The sequence below is a fragment of the Alligator sinensis genome, unplaced genomic scaffold (genome assembly GCF_000455745.1).
Source record: "Alligator sinensis unplaced genomic scaffold, ASM45574v1 scaffold572_1, whole genome shotgun sequence".
NCBI classification, from domain to species: Eukaryota; Metazoa; Chordata; order Crocodylia; family Alligatoridae; genus Alligator; species Alligator sinensis.
This window is the reverse complement of record NW_005842288.1, coordinates 986,018-1,008,252: the sequence shown is the minus strand read 5'-3', so window position 1 is coordinate 1,008,252 and position 22,235 is coordinate 986,018. Positions and strand designations below refer to the sequence as shown.

Genomic DNA, 22,235 nt, shown 5'->3' with positions numbered 1-22,235 from the left:
ATGAATATTAATTTTCTAACTTTTTTAGGGGCCCCACAGGCTGGATAGAATGGCCTGGAGGGCCACATCCGGCCCACATTTTGCCCACCCCTGCGTTCAATTACTTAGAGGTAATATATGGAAAGTGATGCCTGCCTGCCTGGTATGCAAGGACTGGTGCTCAGGGTGCTGGCCTAAATATTGAGGGAAAGTCTCCCCCACATAAGCAGATCACAATGATGTGACCAAGAGCCAGTCAAGGTTTACTTCATTATTTGTCCTAGCTTGGCAGAGGTATAGCACACACACACACACACACACACACACACACACACACACACACACACACACACACACACACACACACACACACACACACACACACTTATGTACCATTTGCTGCTTTGTGGTCATAATGAGCTGTGGAGCTTTGTCAGTCTATTCCATTACTCTCCATTCAACTTAATCAGTCTCCTTTTCCCTCAGTCTCCCAAGGAGCCCTGCCTACTCAGATGGTGTATCAACTGAGGGCTCCATGACATGGCATAACCTGCAACATGGTTCACAGGTCAGGTGTCCTTAACTCAAAATATATACACTATGCAGTACTTTCAGATGAAGTCACACCAACAGAGTATAAAGGTTACATCAGACATTTATGAAATGGGTTCTTCAGACGCCTTCACTGGATGACCTCAAACAAGAACATATATTTAGTTCTATTATTACATTTTTGCAGAAATTTCCTATCTGCAACCATTCTGAGTTGATGACCTCCCCACACCCCATAACAGTTACTCAGATGCATCTAACGCCGTTCTAGCAGTTACTGCATCAGGACCAAAATTATAACTTTCCTTAGAGGCATTCTGGCTTTTCTGTGCCAATGTTACCTCAAAATACTATGTCTGCATGACATCATCCACTGACTCAGAGTAAAACTTATCAGTGCCTGCTATTCCTTACCTTCTGCTTCTAGCTCTCTTGCTTTTCCCCCTGAGAAGAAACTCCTGTCCTGCAGTGATCATAAAAAGCTGCATCTACTCATGAGATCTTTCATTTTGATTACTGTATAAATTTAAGCCCAGCAAAGAGTCTCAAGTATATATTACACACAGTACAGAGACAATAGAATCCAATGTGTGGTAACATGGGGTTGGAGAAATTAGTACTGCACAAGTGGGGAAGGGTGTATATAAAAGTAAGATAGATTAGTACTTCTTAGGAGGGGGTCTATGTATGTGCGTGTGTGTGTATGCATGTGTGTGTGCAAGCAAAGCAGAGGAAAGTTACATTTGGAAAGCAGGATTCACAACTTCTTGCAGATAACAGTTTCAACCACAAAAGTGTTTTCAAAGTGGCGAATGTGATTACAGTTTCCAGCCTCACGCCGATTGATACCTAGGAGAGACCAAAAGCAAAGACCAAGTTAGGATGGCTACATTATATAGGTGAGTAGTGGGGTGCAATAAACAATCAGATGAGGACTCAAGCCACTGTAATGTGCTGAAATAGGGCAATGACAGAGCAAACAAGGAACAGAATACAAATTCATTTTCTCTGGACCCTCTGTTCTTCTATCCAGGCCCCAGTCCAACAATACAAACCAAATACCCAGATGCCTATACCCATGTGGAGTCACAATAAAGTCAATACATTGTGCAGGGAGAGTGACAAAGCCAACTGTGGAAAGACTGGGTTTTGAGATATAGTTTCTCGGTGTCAGCAGAGAATCGGGCCAAGCCAAGAGATAGCAGATCAAGGCTCTGAATTAAATCAAAGGGTGCTCAAGTACTTACCATCCCGCTTGCAGTTTCATTATATTCCAGGGGCTAGCAACTTTGTCAAGCCACAGACATGAACAACCTGGCTCCAGTTCAGCATGGGTCAGGTGGCAAGGGGGTTTGTGCGCACCCATGCTGATGCCAGGTAGCTGGAAGCTGTGCCAGTGATGCTTTTCCCAGCTTCCTAGGCTGCATACTGGCACAACTTCTAGATGGAGAAAAACTGCTGGGGCTAGGCAGCTGGGAACTATACTCACACTGCTGCCACTGCTTCTCCCCATTCTCCCCACTTCCCAGCTAAAATGCGGCAGTGAGTAAAAACTGCCCAGCTCCAGCTCAGTTTCACACTGACTGGAAGCTGTGCCCATGCTGCAACCAGGGAGTAGAGGATGAGGAGAAGTGGTGGTGATGCAGGTGCAGCTTCCAAGTGTCCAGCCCCAGTGCAGCCTACTACCCAGACCCAGCATGGGTGCAGTCAGAGGCAAAGCTTTCCAGCTCTGCTGGCCAAATCCAGTGCGCCTCCATGTGCCAGATTCAGCCCAAGGACTATAGGTTGCCAACCTCTGTAATAGCCAACTGACCTTGAAGCAAATTTGAGCCTCTCCAAAAAATAAATATTTGACACCCCTGGGCTACAACCGCTGCTACTTCCCTTACATTTCCCCTGTATTGTTCTGCATTCTGAAGCTGCAATGAAAGCAGATGATTCACGCTTCATATCTATATGAATCACCATAACATCCAGGTGTGGGGAAGGGGGCAGGGAGCAGTGGGTAAACTATCATTCAGAGCAGAACATTCTGACAAGGAAGTGTAGGAAAAAACAGCAGTCTGGGATGACTTGGGAAAAAATGCAGCCTCAAGTAATAGAGGCTGTGCTCACAGACCCAAAGCTTGCAGCCCCCACCTCTCCTGAGGACCAAGATTAAATCTCATAAGTATTAGCAATAGAGGCAAATAAAGACTTTCAATCTCCAAGCAAACATATTGAAGTTAAAACAGTATGTGTGGCAACTTTAACATTTGACTCCAAGGCATTCATTACTAACTTTCTTCAAATCACTTCAGGATCTCACAAAGTCTAATGCTCCCTTTTCACCATTTTTTAAGTCTTGTTATTTTCTTAGGTGCTCAATTAATTAAAAGGCAATATTCCAATCTTTTCTGTACTGAATAGTTGCCAACTGAGTGGGTGTCTGCATTAAGGAAATTTTCCAAGCACTTCCCAACATCACTAACACTAGCTCGGCCCTGGGAACCCTCAGGTAAATGGATTTCTGGCTCCTGCATGCATTTTTATTAATAGGCTAATAGGGAAAGCAGTAGGAATGCCTATAGTGGCCAGTACACTTTCGCATCAGAGCTTTCAGCATATTGTAGTGAGCAAGGCTGACAACTGGTGTTTGAAAGACTGCCTTTGGGCAGATCTCCACAAAGAGAGTCCTTCCCTCTTGCCACCAGGATGTAATCACTACTGTACACACCACAGAAAATGCTATAGTAGTAGCACAGTGGAGAACTGAGCTAATATAATCAAACCACGCAAAGGTCTTACGTCTCCTAGCAGTCCTACGCTTCAGCCGGTAAGTCTCTTTGCCACTGCAGAGGCGGTAGATAAAGGAGCCAAGCTGTTCCATGTCACTGACATGCTCCGTGACAATCATCTCCTCCTGGATTATGTAGGTTTGAGGCAGGTATGTCCCTTTCTGAAATGACATTTTTCCACCAATTAAATACAGTCTGTCTGATAATATGCTGTGATCTCCCTTTCAAGGGAACAAATAGTTTAACTGCCTATAGCTCACAAGGCAGCTTGGGCTTTTTAACAGTAACTTACTCAAAATATCGGAGGGTTAAGGCTCCATTTTCCAGGGAATTTTATATACCAGTACACATCCTTCTATTTCATTAAAAGCACACGGAGACAGAAAGCTTGACTTTGGAATGGAATTACAAAATATATATTTTTTTTTTATCAGTCAAATCTACATATATTAGGAAAGAGAATGTTATAATAGTATTAATCATGGAAGGACTTAAGCTAAACAAAATATTAGATAACAGAATCTTAGGCCAGTGTTATTAAAGCAGAAGTGCCCAATCCAGTTGGGATGAGGGCCTAGCTGTTGTGCTAGACACTGTACAAATGTCTTCACCCTAGGAGCAAAAATACACTTTGCTCAAACTTCATACACATCAAGGGTCTCCCTGGCTTTCCACATTTCCTTCCACTTGATTTATTTAGAACAACTATTACTGCAGCATCTGTTTTCTTCTCCTATTGCCTTAGATCTCAGCCATTTGAAATCATTACAAGAGACTCATCCCATACACACCATCTTTATAAACAGCAATTTGCCTTGAAATACTGAACTTTCATACTATTAGAAACCATTTGGCACCATATGTTTTAGTTGCACCCACTGCTGAAAAGTACATCTACTTTTTTAAAACAAATGCTGTGCAAGGAAACAGCAGTGATTTTCGATTGAAAAATGATCAGTTCTTTACCATTCACTGGAACTATACTGGAAGTACCGGGTACCTGGATGGGCATTATAAATGCAATTTGCCTGGGTGCTTTAGAATAGCTTCAGAATTAGCTATGCCATTACTTGAAGACTTTCATTTATGTTCATCGTTCACTTAAGTCTTTCAGCCCATCTGCATTAACTCTTCTAAACCAAAACTTATGTACCAACCACCATTATTTCTACAAACCTAGTAAGGAAAGTCCAATGGAAATCTATGTTTAAGAAAAAAAAAAAAAGAGCAATAATAAAAACCAAGATTTCAGACTCTGCCTCTTTAGTTACCATCTGGCCAAAGTACTGGTTATCGTCACAGACAACAACTGGGAAGCAAGCCATCTTATCACAGTGCTGTGTTGTTGGGCTGGTGTAGCTTACTGGATCAATGAGACTCTCTTATCATACTGCAGTATCAGTCTATTAGCTTGAGTTCTTATATGCTAACACAACAGTTCTATAAAATGTAGGCTATTGATCCATCTGCATTAGAGTGAGAGAGAGGCTGCACAACACGTTCAATTACTGGCACAACCGATCATGTTAGTATGCAGAGCTGGGGATCAGGATTTGTCTTGTCCCTGATGCATGAGGGAAAGGTAATCAATGCCGTTTTTTTCGGCCTTTTCGGTTTAAGTATTTGTAGGAGCTAAAATGACTAAGTATTAGGTTCCTCAATCACAAGACAGTGACAGGGTCATGACACTGCTACCCAAGTCTTTGCAAAAGGCTGCTCATAAGAATCATGCTGCACTTAAGTGTCTCTGTAGTAAATACAGTGCATCAGAAGTCACTTAGAGATCCTCAAGTGCTCAATATGGAACTATTTGGATTACCAGATCTTCGATTTGTTCATCAGACTGATTGCTGCAGCATGGCATGGATATCATTCTCTCTCTATTCCTCTCTCTCTCATTTATATGGCTCTCAACCATAGTATCCTGGCAACCTTTAAAATATTCAAAATATCTATAACCCCTCTGTGAGGCAATGAAGACAATTCTGAGGTAAGAGGAGGATCACTTAATATTAAAATTCAGTCCTAGAATGGTCTGTTGAGGCAAATGATTCATGATGCTTTTTGTACTGATCTTTGGCATGTGATCAGTCTGGAAACGTAACAGGTACCATCAGCCACCTTCCTCAGCGGCCAAACAATAGCCATCAGATAGTGACAGGTTGTAGGCAACAGTAAAGAGGCTAGATTTGAATTGGGGACCAGAGGCAAAAGGTCCCCGATTTCTCTGTCCCATGACCAGCATGAGTAATCCAATGCAGCAGAAGGGGGAGGGAGATCACTGCAGTTTGAGAGGATTAAGGCTTGGTATTGATGGGAGATCCAGAACTCAGAGACAAACTGAGCTTGCTTCCCAGAAAGGAGAAGATTCTAGTATCAAACTAATACAAATCACCAAGAAGGCTGCTTGCATAACCGCACTGATCTTAAAGCTAGGCAAAACTAAATCAAAACACTTACTGTAGGGCACATCTACATGTTGCCATATGGTGACACTGCTACGGTGCAGTATGCGTGGTTACTGCACCGTGCACACAGCGCACAGTTAGATTTTGCCACTGTGTTGCTGTAGCGGCATGCTATACTGGGGAAGCATGCTGCTATGGCAACATAGCTGACAATCATGTGTAGACCCACGTGATCGCTACATCACTGTAGCACTACGCAGATGTAAAGCAACATACAAAACATAGCCACAGAGCAATAACTTAAAAAAAAAAGTTATATGCAACTTGGCATTAAGCCCCGAAAAAAAAATTTACACACTGGTTCCTGTTTTGTACACCCTCAAGGAATCAGACCCCTCCTGTTGTGTAAAAGGAAATCTGTGGCCTTTGGTTGCCAAGCAGACATTTTTAAGGACTGTAACCAGTGTTCATGTACATCTCTCTTATCCTTACACTCCTCTGTCAATGTATATAATCTTGCTTTTTGGGATTGATTACACTGGATTATAAAAAAAAAACCCCCAAACCTGTGGCTGATTTGTAACTGCCTGCAACCATTTATGAATACTGTGTCCTGATCTGAACAGTAGATCATGTATTGTGTGATTACATTTGATTAAATCAATGGGGCTACAGGGAAACAGAGGAAAGCAAGACATGATCTGAGATAAAATGTCTCTTGCAAGCTTACATACATATGGAGGCACTTTGAAAATACTTGGGACACAAAACAAGGGTTTTTAATTTGATATTTTGGCATGATCCCTGTAGAACTCCAACTGGCTTTAGACAGCAAGTACAAGCCAGGGAAAGTGAGAGCAGAAAAGTGGAGACAAGCATGAAATTCGTACCTTCACATTGACCAGCAACTCCCACAGGTTGCGAGGTGGCATCACAATGGTGGTGTTCAGCTCAATCACGTAGCATTTATCCAGGGCTATGTCATGATAGGCTGTCAGTCCCTAGGTTCAAAACACAGAGACCTTGCTCACTCCAGAGAGAGAGAGAGATTGGAAAATTAAAAATCTGTAAGAAATGAGGCAAGGGGTGATCTGTGCAGAAGGGAGGAATGGAGAATGAAAAAAAAGCACACACCAACACAGAACCCTTGATGGGAACTAAACAAAAACCTTCCAAAGAAATCCTTTGGAGTCAAACTGTTTGGAGAAATGCCACTTAAAACAGCGTCAAGTTTCTTTATTGACCTGCATTATCTTTCCTCATCTGCTCACAGCACTGACAATCCCTTTCTGCATTGTCCAACCATACCTATGGCTCCTACCTACTGCCAATATATATATATTTAACCTACATGTTAAACCTCTGTCTTGAGCTAAATTCCATTGCTACTCTGCACTGCACTTAATTACTGTGATCTGGGGCTGACCTGTGCTTCTCTACGGTGATTAAGCACAAAAATCAAAGTTTCCAAGGTCAGAAACACCAACTTATGACAGATTTACCTGCCACCCTTCAACTTCCATACCACCAAAATATCATCATCTCCTGCTTCTTCCTGGTTGACGCGCAGTTCCTGTTTAATGTTGCATTCAAAAGAGTGAAAGTAAGAATTTAAGTGCACAAGTACATATGTGGAAATAGAGAGGAGAGCATGGTGGTAGCAGACATTTATAATACGAAGACAGTGTGGACTATAACACTACCAACAAGGCTTATTTGTGGGGGGAAAAAAACAGCTAGGTTCCACTGGACATCTATGACCGAGATCTTCAATCTGTTGTAAATTATGCTCAGCCTGATGAAGTCAATGGAACTATGAGTATTTTCACATGCTTAGGAGCTAGTCTTCTACTGCTTGCAGACCTCAGAAAATCATTCCCTGGCCTACGTCCACATCTGGGTAGAAGGAAATTAAAATGAACTTGCAACAGTCCACCAATTCCCTTTCCAGAGGACTAGTAACGCCATGTTCCACTGTAACAGTAATTAGCAGAAAGTTGAAGCTAAAATACAAGGAAAGAATGGCAAAAAGACAGGTTGTTACTGGGCAATGGGAAAGAAATTGTGAAGATCAAAACTAGAAATTATAAAGAAGGCCACATATTTCAGTCATGCACTCCAGAGTACTGCAGGGAAAAGTGTGAGATGCCTAGGTTCAACGTTAGTCACTGAGTTTCAGATGCATGAGACCACAGCCCCTGTTGTTGCCCGCTGCCTTAGCTATCAGAAGAGCAGCACCTACACAGAAAAGAGTGCCTGCAAAGGACTCATTGGGATCCAGAACTTTCCTAAGCCTCCTATGCCCCATGGAACTTCTCTTTATTAGGATTTATTTTCAAAAGTGCAGCTTGATTTATATATATGCAAGCCGAGCACAACTGAAGTGGGGAGAAAAAAAGCCTTCATAGAATTATGTTCATGTCCTTCTTGTGGGAGGCTGGCAAACAGGTTAGCTGCAGAATTTGTGGGATTTACAGACAGCCTCCTTTGTATCCGTCTGCCAACTTTGTATCTTCTCCAACTGATTAGTTTAAGGGCTGTGGCTTTGCATAGCCATAGGAGGGATACAAATTTGTTGTTTGGGGTGCTGGGTCTGGCACCTAAAGCAGAGGCCACTTAGTCCTCACAAGACTGAACAATCCACACCTGATAAAAACCCCTCTAGTCAATTATGAACTGGTGCCAATGGATGCTGGAAGATTTCTGCCCAATAAAAAGCAGTGAAAAACTGGGGTTTCTTTTAACTTCAATCAGAACGCAGCAGCACCTGGGGAAGACCAAAGTGTCCAGATCTTATGAACATGGTCAGGACACAGACTACAACTAGAGCTAAAAGATGCATCCATAGGAACCTAGAACTGGGAGGGATCACCTGTGTTACAGAGCTCAGCTCTCTTCTATCAGAGGCAGAAACGAACCTGCCCTCAAACCCATGCAATCAAAAAGGAAAATTTGAGAGAGATAATAAATGACTTAAAGCAACCAATTAATTAGAGGAGCTCCCTGTCCAAGGATTGGGAGTCAAATAGCTTGGGAAGTTCCAAATAAGATCATATGAAGCCAGATTACCTTCTGTAGTGACACTAGCTAAATAAATATTGCAAAGAGTAACTGTGTTCATGCTCCAGGGCATAATACAATCACTGACAAGGAGGATACAGGAACAAATTTCCTCTATGATTTATTATTATGCCATCAGGTGGCTTCCTCCACAGAATCTGGTATTTTCCACAGCCAGAGGCAAGATTTGGGTAGACCATTATTCTCTGCTGGCATGTCTGCTCTCACATTCCAGTTCTACATTATGCTGCGCTACAGAGAAGCTGTCATCCGTAGAAGTGTCTTACCCGCTGGAAATCATGGATTATGTCTGCAGGGTCACTCCCTCCAAACTGGGGCACAGGGACATTGATCTGTTCATAGTTCTCTTCGATGTAAATCTTCACATCCTCATGCAACTCCAATTGCCCCTTGAATGGAGAATAAAGGGAGTCTTCGTAGAGGACACCACAGTGGAACACACTCTCCCGGGGAAGCTGGGGAAACTACAACAAAACAGAGATACACACACATGCACACACCATTATCTTCCAGATTCAGGGCCACACTAAAAGTAAAAGCTGAAAGAAAGAAATCTAGCTTATGTTTCATGCATGTGACTGAGGACATCTGTAGAGAAGCATGTCATTTGGTCAGGGTGCTGCAAAAAGCCTTATTAGTCTATTTTTATGATTTTTATCTTGAGTCTTATAGAAGCTATATGATCCTGGTCCTCACATCTATTTAACAGACTCAATAAGAACACAACTGCTTGAATGCAAGGCTATTTTCCCTCACAGAACTGGTGCGCTTAAAGCAGAGGCTTGTTGTGCATGAACTTGCAGTTTGGATATTGAAAGGTTTCAAAACAAATTGGAATTTCCTATTTCACTGCCCATGTTTCATAACATCTACATTCACCACAAGAAGGGTCTGCTGTTGGGTAGGGCTTTGAGCTCTGCAAACCTCACCATCAGGGTTCACTTTGGTTATGAAAGCAGCACATGATGAAGCTGTCAACAAAGCTTTGAACAGATCACATGAGGGTGGCACACCTACAACAATGGGCAGCTGCTACACGAGGCAGGAGGCACGCAATTCCCAGGCACTCAGTCAAGGGAGGCACAGGAATGGAGGAAGGGGGACTCAAGCCTACTGCATGTGGAGTGGACTGGGGGCAGAACTCTGCTTGCGAGGTGGTGCCAGGTATCACTGCTGAGAGCCAGGTTAACTCTGCTTGCGAGGTGGTGCCAGGTATCACTGGAGAGAGCCAGGTTACCCCTTCCCTAGCCCTCCAGCCACAGCTAGGGAAGGATCAACCTGGCTCCTGGAAGTAACCCCTCCTCTCGCAACAGCATCCTGCCTCTGCTCCACTCTGCACACATGACGGCTCCTATCTCCATTCCAATGGTCCAGGGAGCAAACTTTTAGGCATGCCTCTGGCAGGAGGGCTTCAGAGCAGCACCAGGCAAGAGGAGAGGGGCTTAACTCATGGCATGGTTGCCAAAATGATTGGCCACAACTGAATGTTAACACTTCACAGTGCCATCCAGCAAGCAGATTACCTTTTGTCTGGATGTCACTGATGCCGAACATTATCCATCACCCTGCTGAAACATAGCTTGTCTCACATGACATACATTTGTTTGCAAAAAGTAAAAGCAGAAAACAGCAAATCTGTGTATAGGCATTAAATTGAAGGGGTGGTGAAAACAATCGTAAGGTTGTCAAAAAGGTTAAAGTGCGTTGATAAATGAGTGGTGATATATCTGAAAATGAAGATTAGAAATTAATTTTGCAGCAAGGAAATTTAGTGAGCAGGGGAGCCCATAAAAAGACTAGACCGCTGAGTAGATAAGTGCTAGAAACACAAATCTTGGACTAGAGACACAATACACCTTGCAGTTCTCAGAAAATTAATTTAGTAATAGCTGTGCATCAGATAGTCATTCTGATCACAGAAGTACTCTGGAGCTATGGTTGGGCATTTCTGTCCAAAAACACTGCTAGCAAAAAAGCTAAGCATCCTCCTTCCTCAGATGGAGAAAGGATTTTTTTGTTTTGTTTTTTTCTGAAAAGAAATATAAAGTTAGGGCCAGACTCCATGCCAACTAGGTGAATTTAGGCACTTAAATGCAATCTTGTTCCACCCTGCTTCAGTCCCTGAGAAATCATTAGTGTGGCATTCCTTTATCTTAGCATTAAGACTAAATAAAAAAGCGGCAAAGAAGTAGGACCCACTCAGCTTTTGTGTTAATGGTTTTTCAAGGACCCAAGCAGGGTGGAACAGGATCACACTTTGGCCCCTAATTGTTGCAGCAGGATCAGAATCTGTATGCCCATGTAGATGTCTGGGGGTGGGGAGAGTCACTCTCGCCACTTTGCTATGAGACACACAGCTCCCCCACCTACATTCCACTATCGCACCTTGGGCTTGAGCCTCCTTTGAGTTGAAAGTCAATCATGAGCCAGGCCAGAACTGATTTTTTTTAATGTGGACAAATTGCAAAAAAGATACAAATGGGAATTTGAATCTAAGGCTTCAGAAGGTGAGAAAATAAAGCTCAGAACCTACTTAAGCTTTCCTACCTTTGTCTATCCTGCGGGTCCATCACTTCTCTCCCTGATTCTAGAGCCTCCCTCCATGATCTGACCTCCCACTAAGCCCTCTGAAGACACTGCATGAGGGCATTCCCATAAGCTGCAGCAGCTGGGCACTGCCAGAGTCAGAAATTCTCCAGACCAAGACCAAAATAGCAGGCTGTGCTCACCCTGAAATAATGACCATGCATGAGCTAATTTCCCTCTGCCTCAGAAATCAATTATTTCTGAATGGACCCCTAGTCAAATAGACACCAAAAGCTATACTTAACAGAAGAATGATAGGGAAAAAAATTGCACTCTCATCCTCAAAATCAGTTCTAGGAAATGTACTAATTGAATAGCAGCTTTTCATTGCTGAAATGATCACCTCTGTTGCCCTAAAGCAGAACATGAGGAAACTTCAGAAAAAATCCCCATGTTCATCTCTGAGTTACTTCATGTTATGATGGAGGGCCGGGTGTAAGGGAAGCTGAACTCTCACCGCAGCTCTGTACCCATTGAGAAATCTTGGGGAAGCTGCTGCACCTTCACACGTCTCCGAGTTTTTAAGGTCCTAAAAAAAGCAGGGACCATCTCTCTGACTATTCTTATAAAGCACCTGGTACCTTAGGGCCCTTATTTCAGTTAAGACCTTGAAATGCCACAGTAAAGCAAATAAAATAAAGCCAACAATACATATACCCCTTCCTACCTTGCTAGAATGAAGGGCAACCGTGTGGACCCCGTGTGGCTCAGCCTTTTTTGCATGGGAAGGGGGAAGTGATGTACCCCCTTTTTAAGAAGAGCTGACTCTGAAATATTTTGCAATGGATTAAGCAGCTACTGTTTAACTTTTACATCAATGCCTGCTCTGTATTTAGCCTGGGATTTTCAAAGTAGCACAAGTCAACAGAAGTTACCTAATTCAATAGAAATTGGACCGTTAGGCTTTTTGGAAAACCCCATCTACATTTTCAGTAGTCTTTTCCAGTGTGCTTTATGAATAGCACCATTTATTACATGTACTGCAACAGTTCCCAAATCCTGCTGTTCTAGGTGTGCTCTAAAACAGCCTACTTTCCCTTAGAACCTAAACTCCCTCTTCTTCCCATTTGCTGCTATTTCCCCAATACACTCTTTAAAAATGGTTTATGACAAACAGCTGTAAAATTCTGTTTTCCAATGGAGAACTGAAAGGGCTTTTTATGTTTTATGGAATAATACAATTCATAATTCATAGCAGCTAATGAAGTAGGTTGTTGCCTTTGGAAGCCCAAACTGCAGTGAACCAGTTAGTTTCAAAGGCACCACTCTGCCCTGCCTTCTGCCTCGCATAACAGAAGGAGTTTGGGAACATGCTTTCCTGATATTCAGTTATACAGTGTATGTATAGCCAGTCTCACCGTATGTCCATACACACTAACGTTTCTATAGGTGTATGCAAGCACAGAGGTCAAGAGCAAGTGGCAGCCTACAACAAGTTATAAAGGAACATAAATAAAATGCATTCTCCATTTTCTTTCTTCTGTTTTTTTCCCTGTACTAATGTTTTAATCAGTATAAAGACTTTTTTTTTTGGCTTTGGAGAGGTTTTTTAGATTGCAAACTCTTCAAGACAAGGTCCAGGGACTCTCTTCTTGTCCACTTGTGCAGCTGCACTTGCATTACATAAACAGGTAATAATAAATTCTTTTAAAAATGAAGCAGATGTTGTGGACCCTCCAGAATGTACTGTACCTGGGTAATGAAGAAATATCTGTACACGTACATGGAGGCAAACACAAGGCCCAGAAGCAAAACAATGAGGCCCATAGTCAAGTAGCACACCCCACTGAGAGACGACCTCCTGGTTTGCATTGGGGGAGGCTGCTCCTCCTGTGAAAGCAAAGGACAAAAACATGAGTCAGATGCTGTAGGAGGGGATCAGAAGAGCAGCAACATATTATTTACAGCCTATGCAGGTATTATGATGCACAATCAATGAAATGAAAATCAGGGTCTCTCAAGGCACTCTTGTATGTCACAGCATCATCCAGCAGGTGTGGCAATAAGGACTAATACACGTTTCATACCTTTTTCTTTTGTATTACTTTGCTCTCAGCAAGCTGGTCTGATTCTGGAGTAAGGGTTTTCATTTATTCAAAATAAGAATCAAGAAATAAGAACCAAAAGGAAAACTGCATAAACAGCAGGTATAGCATAAGCTGGTTGATAAACCTACGGGCTTTCCCACTGCACCAGCGCCTTTGGAAATATGAAAATCAACATGAGGCATTTTGTAGAGAAAGCCCTTCGAGAAAATAAACTACATGACAGCAATTTCACTTGCCTTAAAGAGCTGCCCTTTGCTGGGTACCATGCAGACAACCCCACTTCCAGCAATATATTCCACCTCACATTTAATGTACCTTTAGGGTACACACATTTTAGAACAAAGAAGAAAGGGAAATAAAATACATTTCTCTGCATCATTCAATCTCTTCCAGTGGCAGAAGGGACCTTGTGTGAGCATAAGTTATTGAATAACTGCTCCCTTCAGAAACATCAGCCCCTTCCTCTGAAGCACTTGAGGCTGCTCACCCATGGAAACAGAATATTGGACTAGACCAGAGGCAGGCAAAATATGGCTCGAGGGCCAGATCTGGTTGACAATGTCAATCTGGTTGACATTTCCCAGCTGTCCCTGTGCATGGCTAGGACCAGTCTCCACGGAGACCCCAGCTGCAGCTGGGGGGTCAAGGCTGGGGCAGCCATGGAGACCAGCCCCAGCACACTGGGAAAGCATGTGGCAGATCAGGGCAGGGGGCTGCTTTGGAGCCACTGGGATCTTGTGATGGGAGCAATTTGCTCTGGAGCCAGGGCAGAGCTGTGATCTGTAGCCTGCGCACTCTGGGCAGGGACGCACAAGCAGGAGATGGTGTCTCTGCCCCTGCTCCAGACCAGGCTGTCACCGCTGCAGGAGCCAGGGCAGAGCTGCAATCTCCTGCCTGAGCACCCCTGTCTCGGAGGATGCAGGCTACAGATCACAGCTCTGCCCTGGCCCCCGGCCAAGCTGCCCCTATCACAAGATCCCAGTGGCTCTGGAGCAGCCCCCTGCTGTGCTCTGCCGCACATGCTGCCAGCACAGCTGCGGCTGGTCTCCATGGCAACCCCAGCCTTGATATTTCCCCGAGACTGGCCCCAGCCATGCAGGCAGAGGCTGCTGGGAAATGGAGTCTGGCTGCTGGCCGGATTGGCCATTTTGCCCACCTCGGGACTAAGCCGTCCAACGGTCGTGTCCAAACCAGCAATTCCTGACTCAAAAACTCCACTCTAAAATAATGAATTTAAGGACAAGGGGACCATTGGGATTCTGATTTTAAAAAACAAGAGTCAAGAGGCTAACATACTAGTGCACAAATTTCCAACAGGAAGACTTTACAGCTACTTGAAATGAAACTGCTCATACACTTTCTTCGTGGAGCAGTAAGGACTCCTAAAAGGACTGAATGCATCTCAAGAGCTAATCCAAAGCATTTCATAAAAGGATACTTAGACTGTGGCTGGCCTGAAGAAAGTTACTACTGGGAAGAAAATACTCAAAATATCTTAAAATCTAACTCATTTTTGCATCTTCTAGAACTTAGATGAGAATAAATGATCCTCTGCAAAACAGCCTAGAAGGACAAGAATACGACCAATACCTTGCTGCCAAGGTCATGCCAACATCGCACATCCTCTCGCATGACATAAACTGCAGTTGAAAACATAATATTATTATAACTTAAAAGCTGCCAAAAGGATAAAAGGTAAGATTTAGCCAAGAGCAGTAAGGGAATGATATAGTGCAAACTGCAAAGCTAGCAAGCCATAATGAGAGCTACTGAAATACCCTTCTTCTTACTACAGCCATAAAAAGAGTATAGGCTTGAAAACCACCCATCAACCTTCCTCTGTTCCTGAACTGCAGTGACAACAGTAGGTTAACCCAAGGTCTTAAGCTTTTTTTCCACAGACAAGAGGACTACTGACTAAGCCAAACTTTCACAGCTGTGGAAGACAGTTCTCCATCTGGTTTGAGTTAATGGGGTAAAAATCAATGCTTTCTTTTTCTCACCCCTCATTTCTCTTTGTGCTGCTCAGGAAAGTTTCACATTCCTAGTTGGAGAGCTTTTTGAAAACATGCCTTTACCAGAGTTGCTGGTTCCTAAATGATCCTTCTCAACTTCCAGTGCATAGGTTTATCAGGAGAGGAAAGAAGACTTCCATGCTATAAACAGACATTATTCTTAGAGAGGGATCAGTTGGCACATCAGGAATCAATGATGTACCAGCACAGCCAATCAGCTTCCCTGGATGACACAGACATCACCCATTTTCCAGCAGGGTCAGGCCAGGGATTCTAGGGCCTAATCCTGAAGGACAAGTGCAAAGATGGGAACCCCAGGTTTCCCCTCCTGCAGACACATGCCCTGGGATTCCCCCAGCAGGAGATTCCCTGAGCATATGCACTGTGCTGTTCCACCCCAACTCAGGGCATGCCTCTGTAAGCAGGGGAACCTGGGCAGGCACTCCTGGCACTTCAGAGGCCCAATTCTGTGCACCCTAGGAATTCCCCTGCAGGATTTTTTATGGCAGCACAAAGGCAACATCTGTTTGCAATCTAAGGGGCAACTGCCAGCTGATGTATGTTAAAGCAGTCTAACAGTTGCTTTACCTTGTGTCTATGGCAAGGGCTAGACAGAATCAGAAAGCTATCACTAAGTATTTAACAACCCCATCCCTTCTCTGCCCAGCCTTCAAGTTAGCTATCCCTAAACTGCTAGCTTCAGTTTTGCCCTATTTATGGCTGTGGAAGGCAGGGTTTGAGTTAATGGGGTAAAGTCAATGCCTTCTTCTCACGCTTCATTTCTCTTTGTGCTGCTCAGGAAGCTTTCATTCTCCTAGCTGGAAAGCTTTGTGGAATTATGCCTTTACCAGAGCCACTGGATCCTACATGATCCTTCTCACCACTTGTAGTGCATAGCTTTATCAGGATAGGGAAGAGGACTCTAGCACTGCACGGGTGCTTACCTGTCAATACAGGACAGACATTGTACTTCCAAAACAATGCATTCAGAGCAGTATATCAGCAGACAAGAAAACTGAGTGGCCTCAGATAAAGTGCAATCCCCACACACCCTCAGCAGAAGCTAATCTAAATTTCTTCCCCCACACTCATTTTGCAACTCCCCAATATATTTAAGATCTCCCCCGCACTGGGCGCTGGCATAATCAATTCTTCACTGCTCCTCCAGCAAATAAGATAATGAGGAAAAATGCTGCTATTTTGAGCTCTCTCCCATTGCAGAGGGCAGTGTTAAAAACAGCAACTATTATAGGCAACAAAAATATCACATTCATAAGGGAGGTCAAAGGATCTACCTAAAATGCCAATGTGTGGGAAAAGCCATGTTACATGTCAAGTACCTTGACAAAACAGCTTCCCTAGATATTAGTCACCACAGAAATAGTACAAAGACAGAAGGGGAAGAAATCAACCAAGACTTGAGCAACAGTAGCTGAGAAAAATGTTAATATTCATTAGTAAAATACCCCACAAAGGCTGCCAGATTGCTCTAAGAGGTAATGCACAGCAAAAGACAAAATAGTCTCACTTCTAAAAAAAATTGTGCTCTGTGAAACTCCTCCTCACCTTGTCGGTTTCTGCACGTTGCTGCATATTCTGATATTGATCGGGCTGGAGAAGACAGACCTTTGCTAACACCTAAACACAATAGAAATGGGTCCGCTCCTTTCTTGACTTGCCTTTCCGACAGGGCAAAGAACATACCTGCTCTGTCACAGGCGCAGTCCTGCATGCTGCTCTCTCTAGTCCAGTGGTTCTTAACTTTTACAGAGCCAAGGCCCCCTCTAAAACTTTAGAATTAAACAGCACCCTATTAAATAATTAATATATTATGAATATTATAAGCAATACAATGATATCATGAATTAATACATTGTTGATTGATCCAATCCTTATCGTTAAATTATACTCAACCCACTCCCACCACTATGGCCAGGTGGAACTACACTGCATGCCTCTTGCAGAGCCAGACCGGGAAGCAGCTGGGACAGAAGCCCTTGCCACAGCTCTGCCTGGTCCAACCCTGCACAGGCAGATGGAACTATCCTGTGCGTCTTTGGTTGCAGGAGGCATATCAGAGCCAAACTGGGAAAAGCTGCAGCCCAGTGTAATGCAGGAAGACACGCCTTTCTATTGCAACTGCTTCTCAATTTGGTTCCAATGTGTCTTCTGAAAATGAAAGGCCAGTGGGACAGTTTCATCCTGTGGCAGCAGCAGCAGAAGCAATGGTGCCATCATTGCAGCACCCCAGCAGATTATCATGGCACCCGGGTTGAGAACTGCTGCTCTAGCACAAGCACAGGACAAGATTAATTCTGGTGTCTCCAAAGCATCTCTGTAATAATAAGCCAAAAATGCTTGGTATTTTATGGGGGGGGGGTGGTAGGAGGGGGCAGGGATTATTTCCCAGTGCTTTTTGAGCATGAAAAAAGGAAATGAAGAAAATAAAGGCAAGCAAGGAAAGAAAAAATTGCCAGCAGTCACATGCTGGTGACATAAGGCTTAACCAGCAAGGTTAACACTTCAGTGAAAAGATGACAGTTAACCATGATAAGGCAAGACACATTGTAAAAGTCACCTACTGGAACAGTCATCTGACCTTGTATGTAAATTAGCTCAACCCAACAGATTAAAGATCACCAGACAAGAAGCAGTACTAGTTGCCACAAAGAAGCTGTAATTGCAAGGCCAATAAATGCCAGCTGGCATTTGACCCTTGGTCTGAATTTTGCTTCAGCTGTGGTACAGCATGGAACCTCTTGGGGTGGGGGGAAGAGGGGAAACAGTGTACAGCGCATCTTCCTGGCAGTGCACTCAGAACAAGGACACCACCAGGTTGGGGGAAAAGTGTCTACAGCTTCCTCCATTGAGATGTCACTAGGAAAGTCCCAGACTAGGTACATTCTCAGAAAAATGGCTTCTTCCTGTGTCAGAAATGCAAACTCACTATTCAACTGTCGGAGGAGGAGCATCCCAGAAGTTTCCTGGGCAGCAGCAGCCCTGCCTGGAAGCTGTGCCTGCTGGCCTCTTGTGGGGGAGGCTGGGAGCACAGCACATGCTGCCCCAGGCAGAAGCGGGCAGGAATCGGTCCCAGGCAGAGCGCAGCAGGGGCAGCCACTGGTGGGGCCAGATACAATTAAATTGGTGGGTGCCTACCTGAGGGCTTGATCCAATGAGCTGATAGGCCAGATCTGGCCCGCGGGCCACATTTTGCCCATCCTTGTGGTAAAGCATCCTTGTTTTGAGTGCACTGCCAGGAAGATACGCTGTTTACTGTTTTCCCTCTTCCTCCCACCCCAAGAGGTTCCACAGCTAAAGCAAAATCCAGACCAAGGGACAGGTGCCAGGTGACATTTATTGCCTTTGCAATTACAGCTTCTTCATGGTGACTAATACCACTTCTTGTCTGGTGATCTTTAATCTGCTGGATTGAGCTAATTTAGATACAAGATCAGATGACTGTTCCAGTAGGTGACTTTTACAATGCATCTTGCCTTATCATGGTTAATTGTTATCTTTTCAGATATACATAGTGCTAGCATGATGTCAGCAAGTGTGCTTCGTGTGTTCTGCGGTAGAATGGACTAGTTTTCTGTATATTGGTTAAAGACAAACCTGCCTCCTGGTGGCAGACCAGCCATGAATTGACACCAATATATATACATGGTGTCAATTTAGGTATGTACATTGGTGTCAATTGCTAGCTAACACCATGCTAGCACTAGAGGCTTTACTACAAGTTTTGCAGAACTATTATCCTCTCTACCTTTCATATACCTGGTATTGGAAAATGTTAGTTTAATAACATTTAATATGGAGAGTAAAGTTTTCCAGAAACAAGAATCAAGCACAAGTCACGTATATCAAGGATCAAGTATATGAATTCAGAGTTAAACATGTGTCTTGATCTCTCACATGCAAGAAATCTATGCAAGGAAAAGGCACCTGTGTGTGTTGGTGCACGCTAAAAATTCACTAAGCCAGCTACTCTTCTTGTTATAAACTCCTTTAGTAAAATTTGTTCTGTGTGCAGTATCTGCTCTTCAAAACTTTTTCTGGATGGAAATTTTACTAGGGGATCTTGGTAAGGTATTCTACTTTTGCACCTTTTATTAAACTTAAACACCTTGTCCAGGAAAAAAATATGCCCAGACCTATAGACAGGTATATTTTAATCACTGTAATTTCAGTTCACAAAAATGCAGTCAAGATATGCAAAACTCCTCCTCACCTTGCAGGTCTCTGCACTTTGCTGTGTATTCTGATGTTGATGGGGCTGGAGGAGACCGCAAATTTCCTAGATTCACTTTGCCTACATTTCTTACACGTGACTGCAGCATTACGCAGCCCCTGCCTGGAACACAACACAAGTATAGCGGGTTGTCAGAGTTTAGCCTCTTCCAATGAAATGAGACTCGCTAGTTCCAGCCTAAGATAAACTCTGAGGAGAGAAAGTGACCTAGGAGCCAGCAACAGAAAGGCCATCTAGGAACAAGCCACATGGAGGAGAAAGCTCAGACTGAGTTTAAGGCTTCGTTCTTTAACTTAACCTGAAGAAGAGGCAAACATCAGGGATGTGCTAATAATTAACCCACAGCACATGCTGCAAGGACTCATGTGACTTGCTCTCAACAGACAGAGAAGTGTCTGGTATTTGACATTACATCATTATCCTAATGCCCCAGGGATTTCATTACATGCTGATAATGCTAATCCAACATTGTAACCTAAGGCATATGATCTAGCAGTACAATGAAGGTCACCACACAGAGGAAAACACACATTTAATTACTTCAAAGATATATTTAAACATAAAAAACCCAGAACAACTTTGCTGAAAAAAGAGCCAACTAGTCAGGGATAGGCCTGCATTGTGAACAAAGTTCATGTTGCTCACTGCACAGCATAAACACATTTTTACCCATGCAGGAAGCAAGAAAATGTCCATAAGTAAACAAGGGAGCCAATGTTTCTTGGCTTCCATTAAAGCATCCTACTATAAATACAACACTGTATTAGGGTAAAGAGACTGCATAAGTTAGGTGGGCCTGAACAGTCACTCTTACAGGCTTTGCCTTGTTTTGCAGGCATGCACGCTCTGCAGACATAGCCAGCCCCAGCCAGCAGACAGGATACTGAAGTACACAAAAAAAATTCCAGTCTTTGGATATATCAGGCCCTGGATATGCTACAGTACTTTGCCTTCTTGCAAGAATGGAGCGTATGCCTGGACAGCAGAAACGTTGGGTGGCTCTTGTCTACTGTCAGAAGGGCTGTGGGGTCATGTACGAATATTACAGGACAATATACTTAGAAGAACATGTTTAAAATTAACCCATAATTCCTGTTTCCTTGTTTAGTGTTGTTCTTTTTTTGGCTCTTCTGGGTGGGAGAAGTCAAGCCAGCTAATATCCTGTTTAAATATTTATTACTTACACAGAATTAGCACCTTGGGGGTAAGCAGGTCAGGGCTGTATTATGCTAGGTGTTGTAACAGACCTATAGGGAATGCCAGATCCGATGTCTGAAGGAAATCGTGATAGGGAAACAGTTGAGGAGGGCTGGTGCTGGGCTGAGTAAGGCCCCATTCCAAATACAAGGCACAGGGCCTCAGGCGATGTTCCACACACTGCAACCCACATCTGGGAGGAAAGGATTAAGCAGCTGAGCAAGTCCAATTTACAACAATCAGAACAGGGCGTCAATATGCTGTATATTACTGAAGGGAACTAGAAGGGGGAGGGTATCTGACAGATCTGGTTCTGTAACAGAAAGCAGTCTGAAGAAGTTGTTCCTTAAGGATAAGGGGTGTTGGCACGCTATTTGAGATGGAGGTCATGAGTACAAGCTGGGGGCAGATGGACTGCTGATAAAGCAGGGTTCCCCAGAACATGTGTATGTGGCTCCAAGCAGAGCCAATACCCGGCCTGGAATATAAATGTCTAGCTAAAGAGTTTTAAAATGCCAAGCTCCTAAGGGTAAGGAGCATCATTGTTGCTCTGTGTTTACAGAGCTCTCAGCATCACAATCCTGGTTTGTGCCTGGAGCTACTATTTATTACTAACATATCACAGCAAATCATAAGTAGTAGTAGCATCACAACCAGATACATGCCACACAGCCTCATGTACCACACCGGTTTGTATGTTTGAATGGGAACATGAAACTGAGAAGATTCCCTAGGTTCCAAGTTACAGCAATATATTTGCAGGCAAAATGAGCAGTTGCATAGTCACGTACACCATATCAGTGTTTCCCCTTCTCCTTGGGTCCACTCTCAAGTGACTGACTGGCTGTTGGCACCAAGGATCACAGGGAGCTTCAAATTTCCTGTATAGACATGGGATACTCGAGGCAAAAGAGGTGGAGGAAGAGGAGGATATCAGACAATACAGCATAGGGAAGGCTGTGCAAAAGGAAAGGAGGACCTGAATACAAGAATGCACCTTCCAACTTTAGGCCTGGCTCAAGAAGTGAGTAGCATAATATTACAAAGACAGCACATCCATTCACTCTGAAGAGAAACAAGGGCAGCATGATTACTAAGCAACAATCCTTAGCTTGGGACAAAAGGGTGGCAGGAGGAAGAGCCAAGATGATGGGTTTGCGGAAAGGCAAAGGGCTAGGAGACAGGAGACCCAGACTAAGTTCTCAGCTGTAGCAGGGGTTCCTATACAACTCTGACAAGCCACCTCCCCTTGTGTCTGTAACGTGGGGATAGCAAATCTCTCAGGAATATGGGGAGTTTAACGAAAAGGCAGATTTTTCAAGGGAGAAAGGGCTGTTAAA

General features: G+C 43.7%; 1 protein-coding gene across 2 annotated transcripts in view; it reads right to left on the bottom strand.

Annotated features, from left to right (window-relative positions):
* Positions 1-337: 337 nt before the first annotated feature.
* Positions 338-22,235, bottom strand: part of ITM2C (integral membrane protein 2C) — a 44,203-nt gene continuing 22,305 nt past the window's right edge. For both annotated transcript variants that reach the window (XM_006028079.3, XM_025209427.1), the window contains exons 2-6: positions 13,076-13,213; positions 9,064-9,261; positions 6,607-6,717; positions 3,319-3,469; positions 338-1,380 (exon numbers count right to left, since the gene is read on the bottom strand). In XM_006028079.3, coding sequence (XP_006028141.1) covers positions 1,289-1,380; positions 3,319-3,469; positions 6,607-6,717; positions 9,064-9,261; positions 13,076-13,195 — 672 coding nt within the window. In that variant the 5' untranslated portion in view covers positions 13,196-13,213 and the 3' untranslated portion in view covers positions 338-1,288. The remainder of the gene's footprint in view (positions 1,381-3,318; positions 3,470-6,606; positions 6,718-9,063; positions 9,262-13,075; positions 13,214-22,235) is intronic.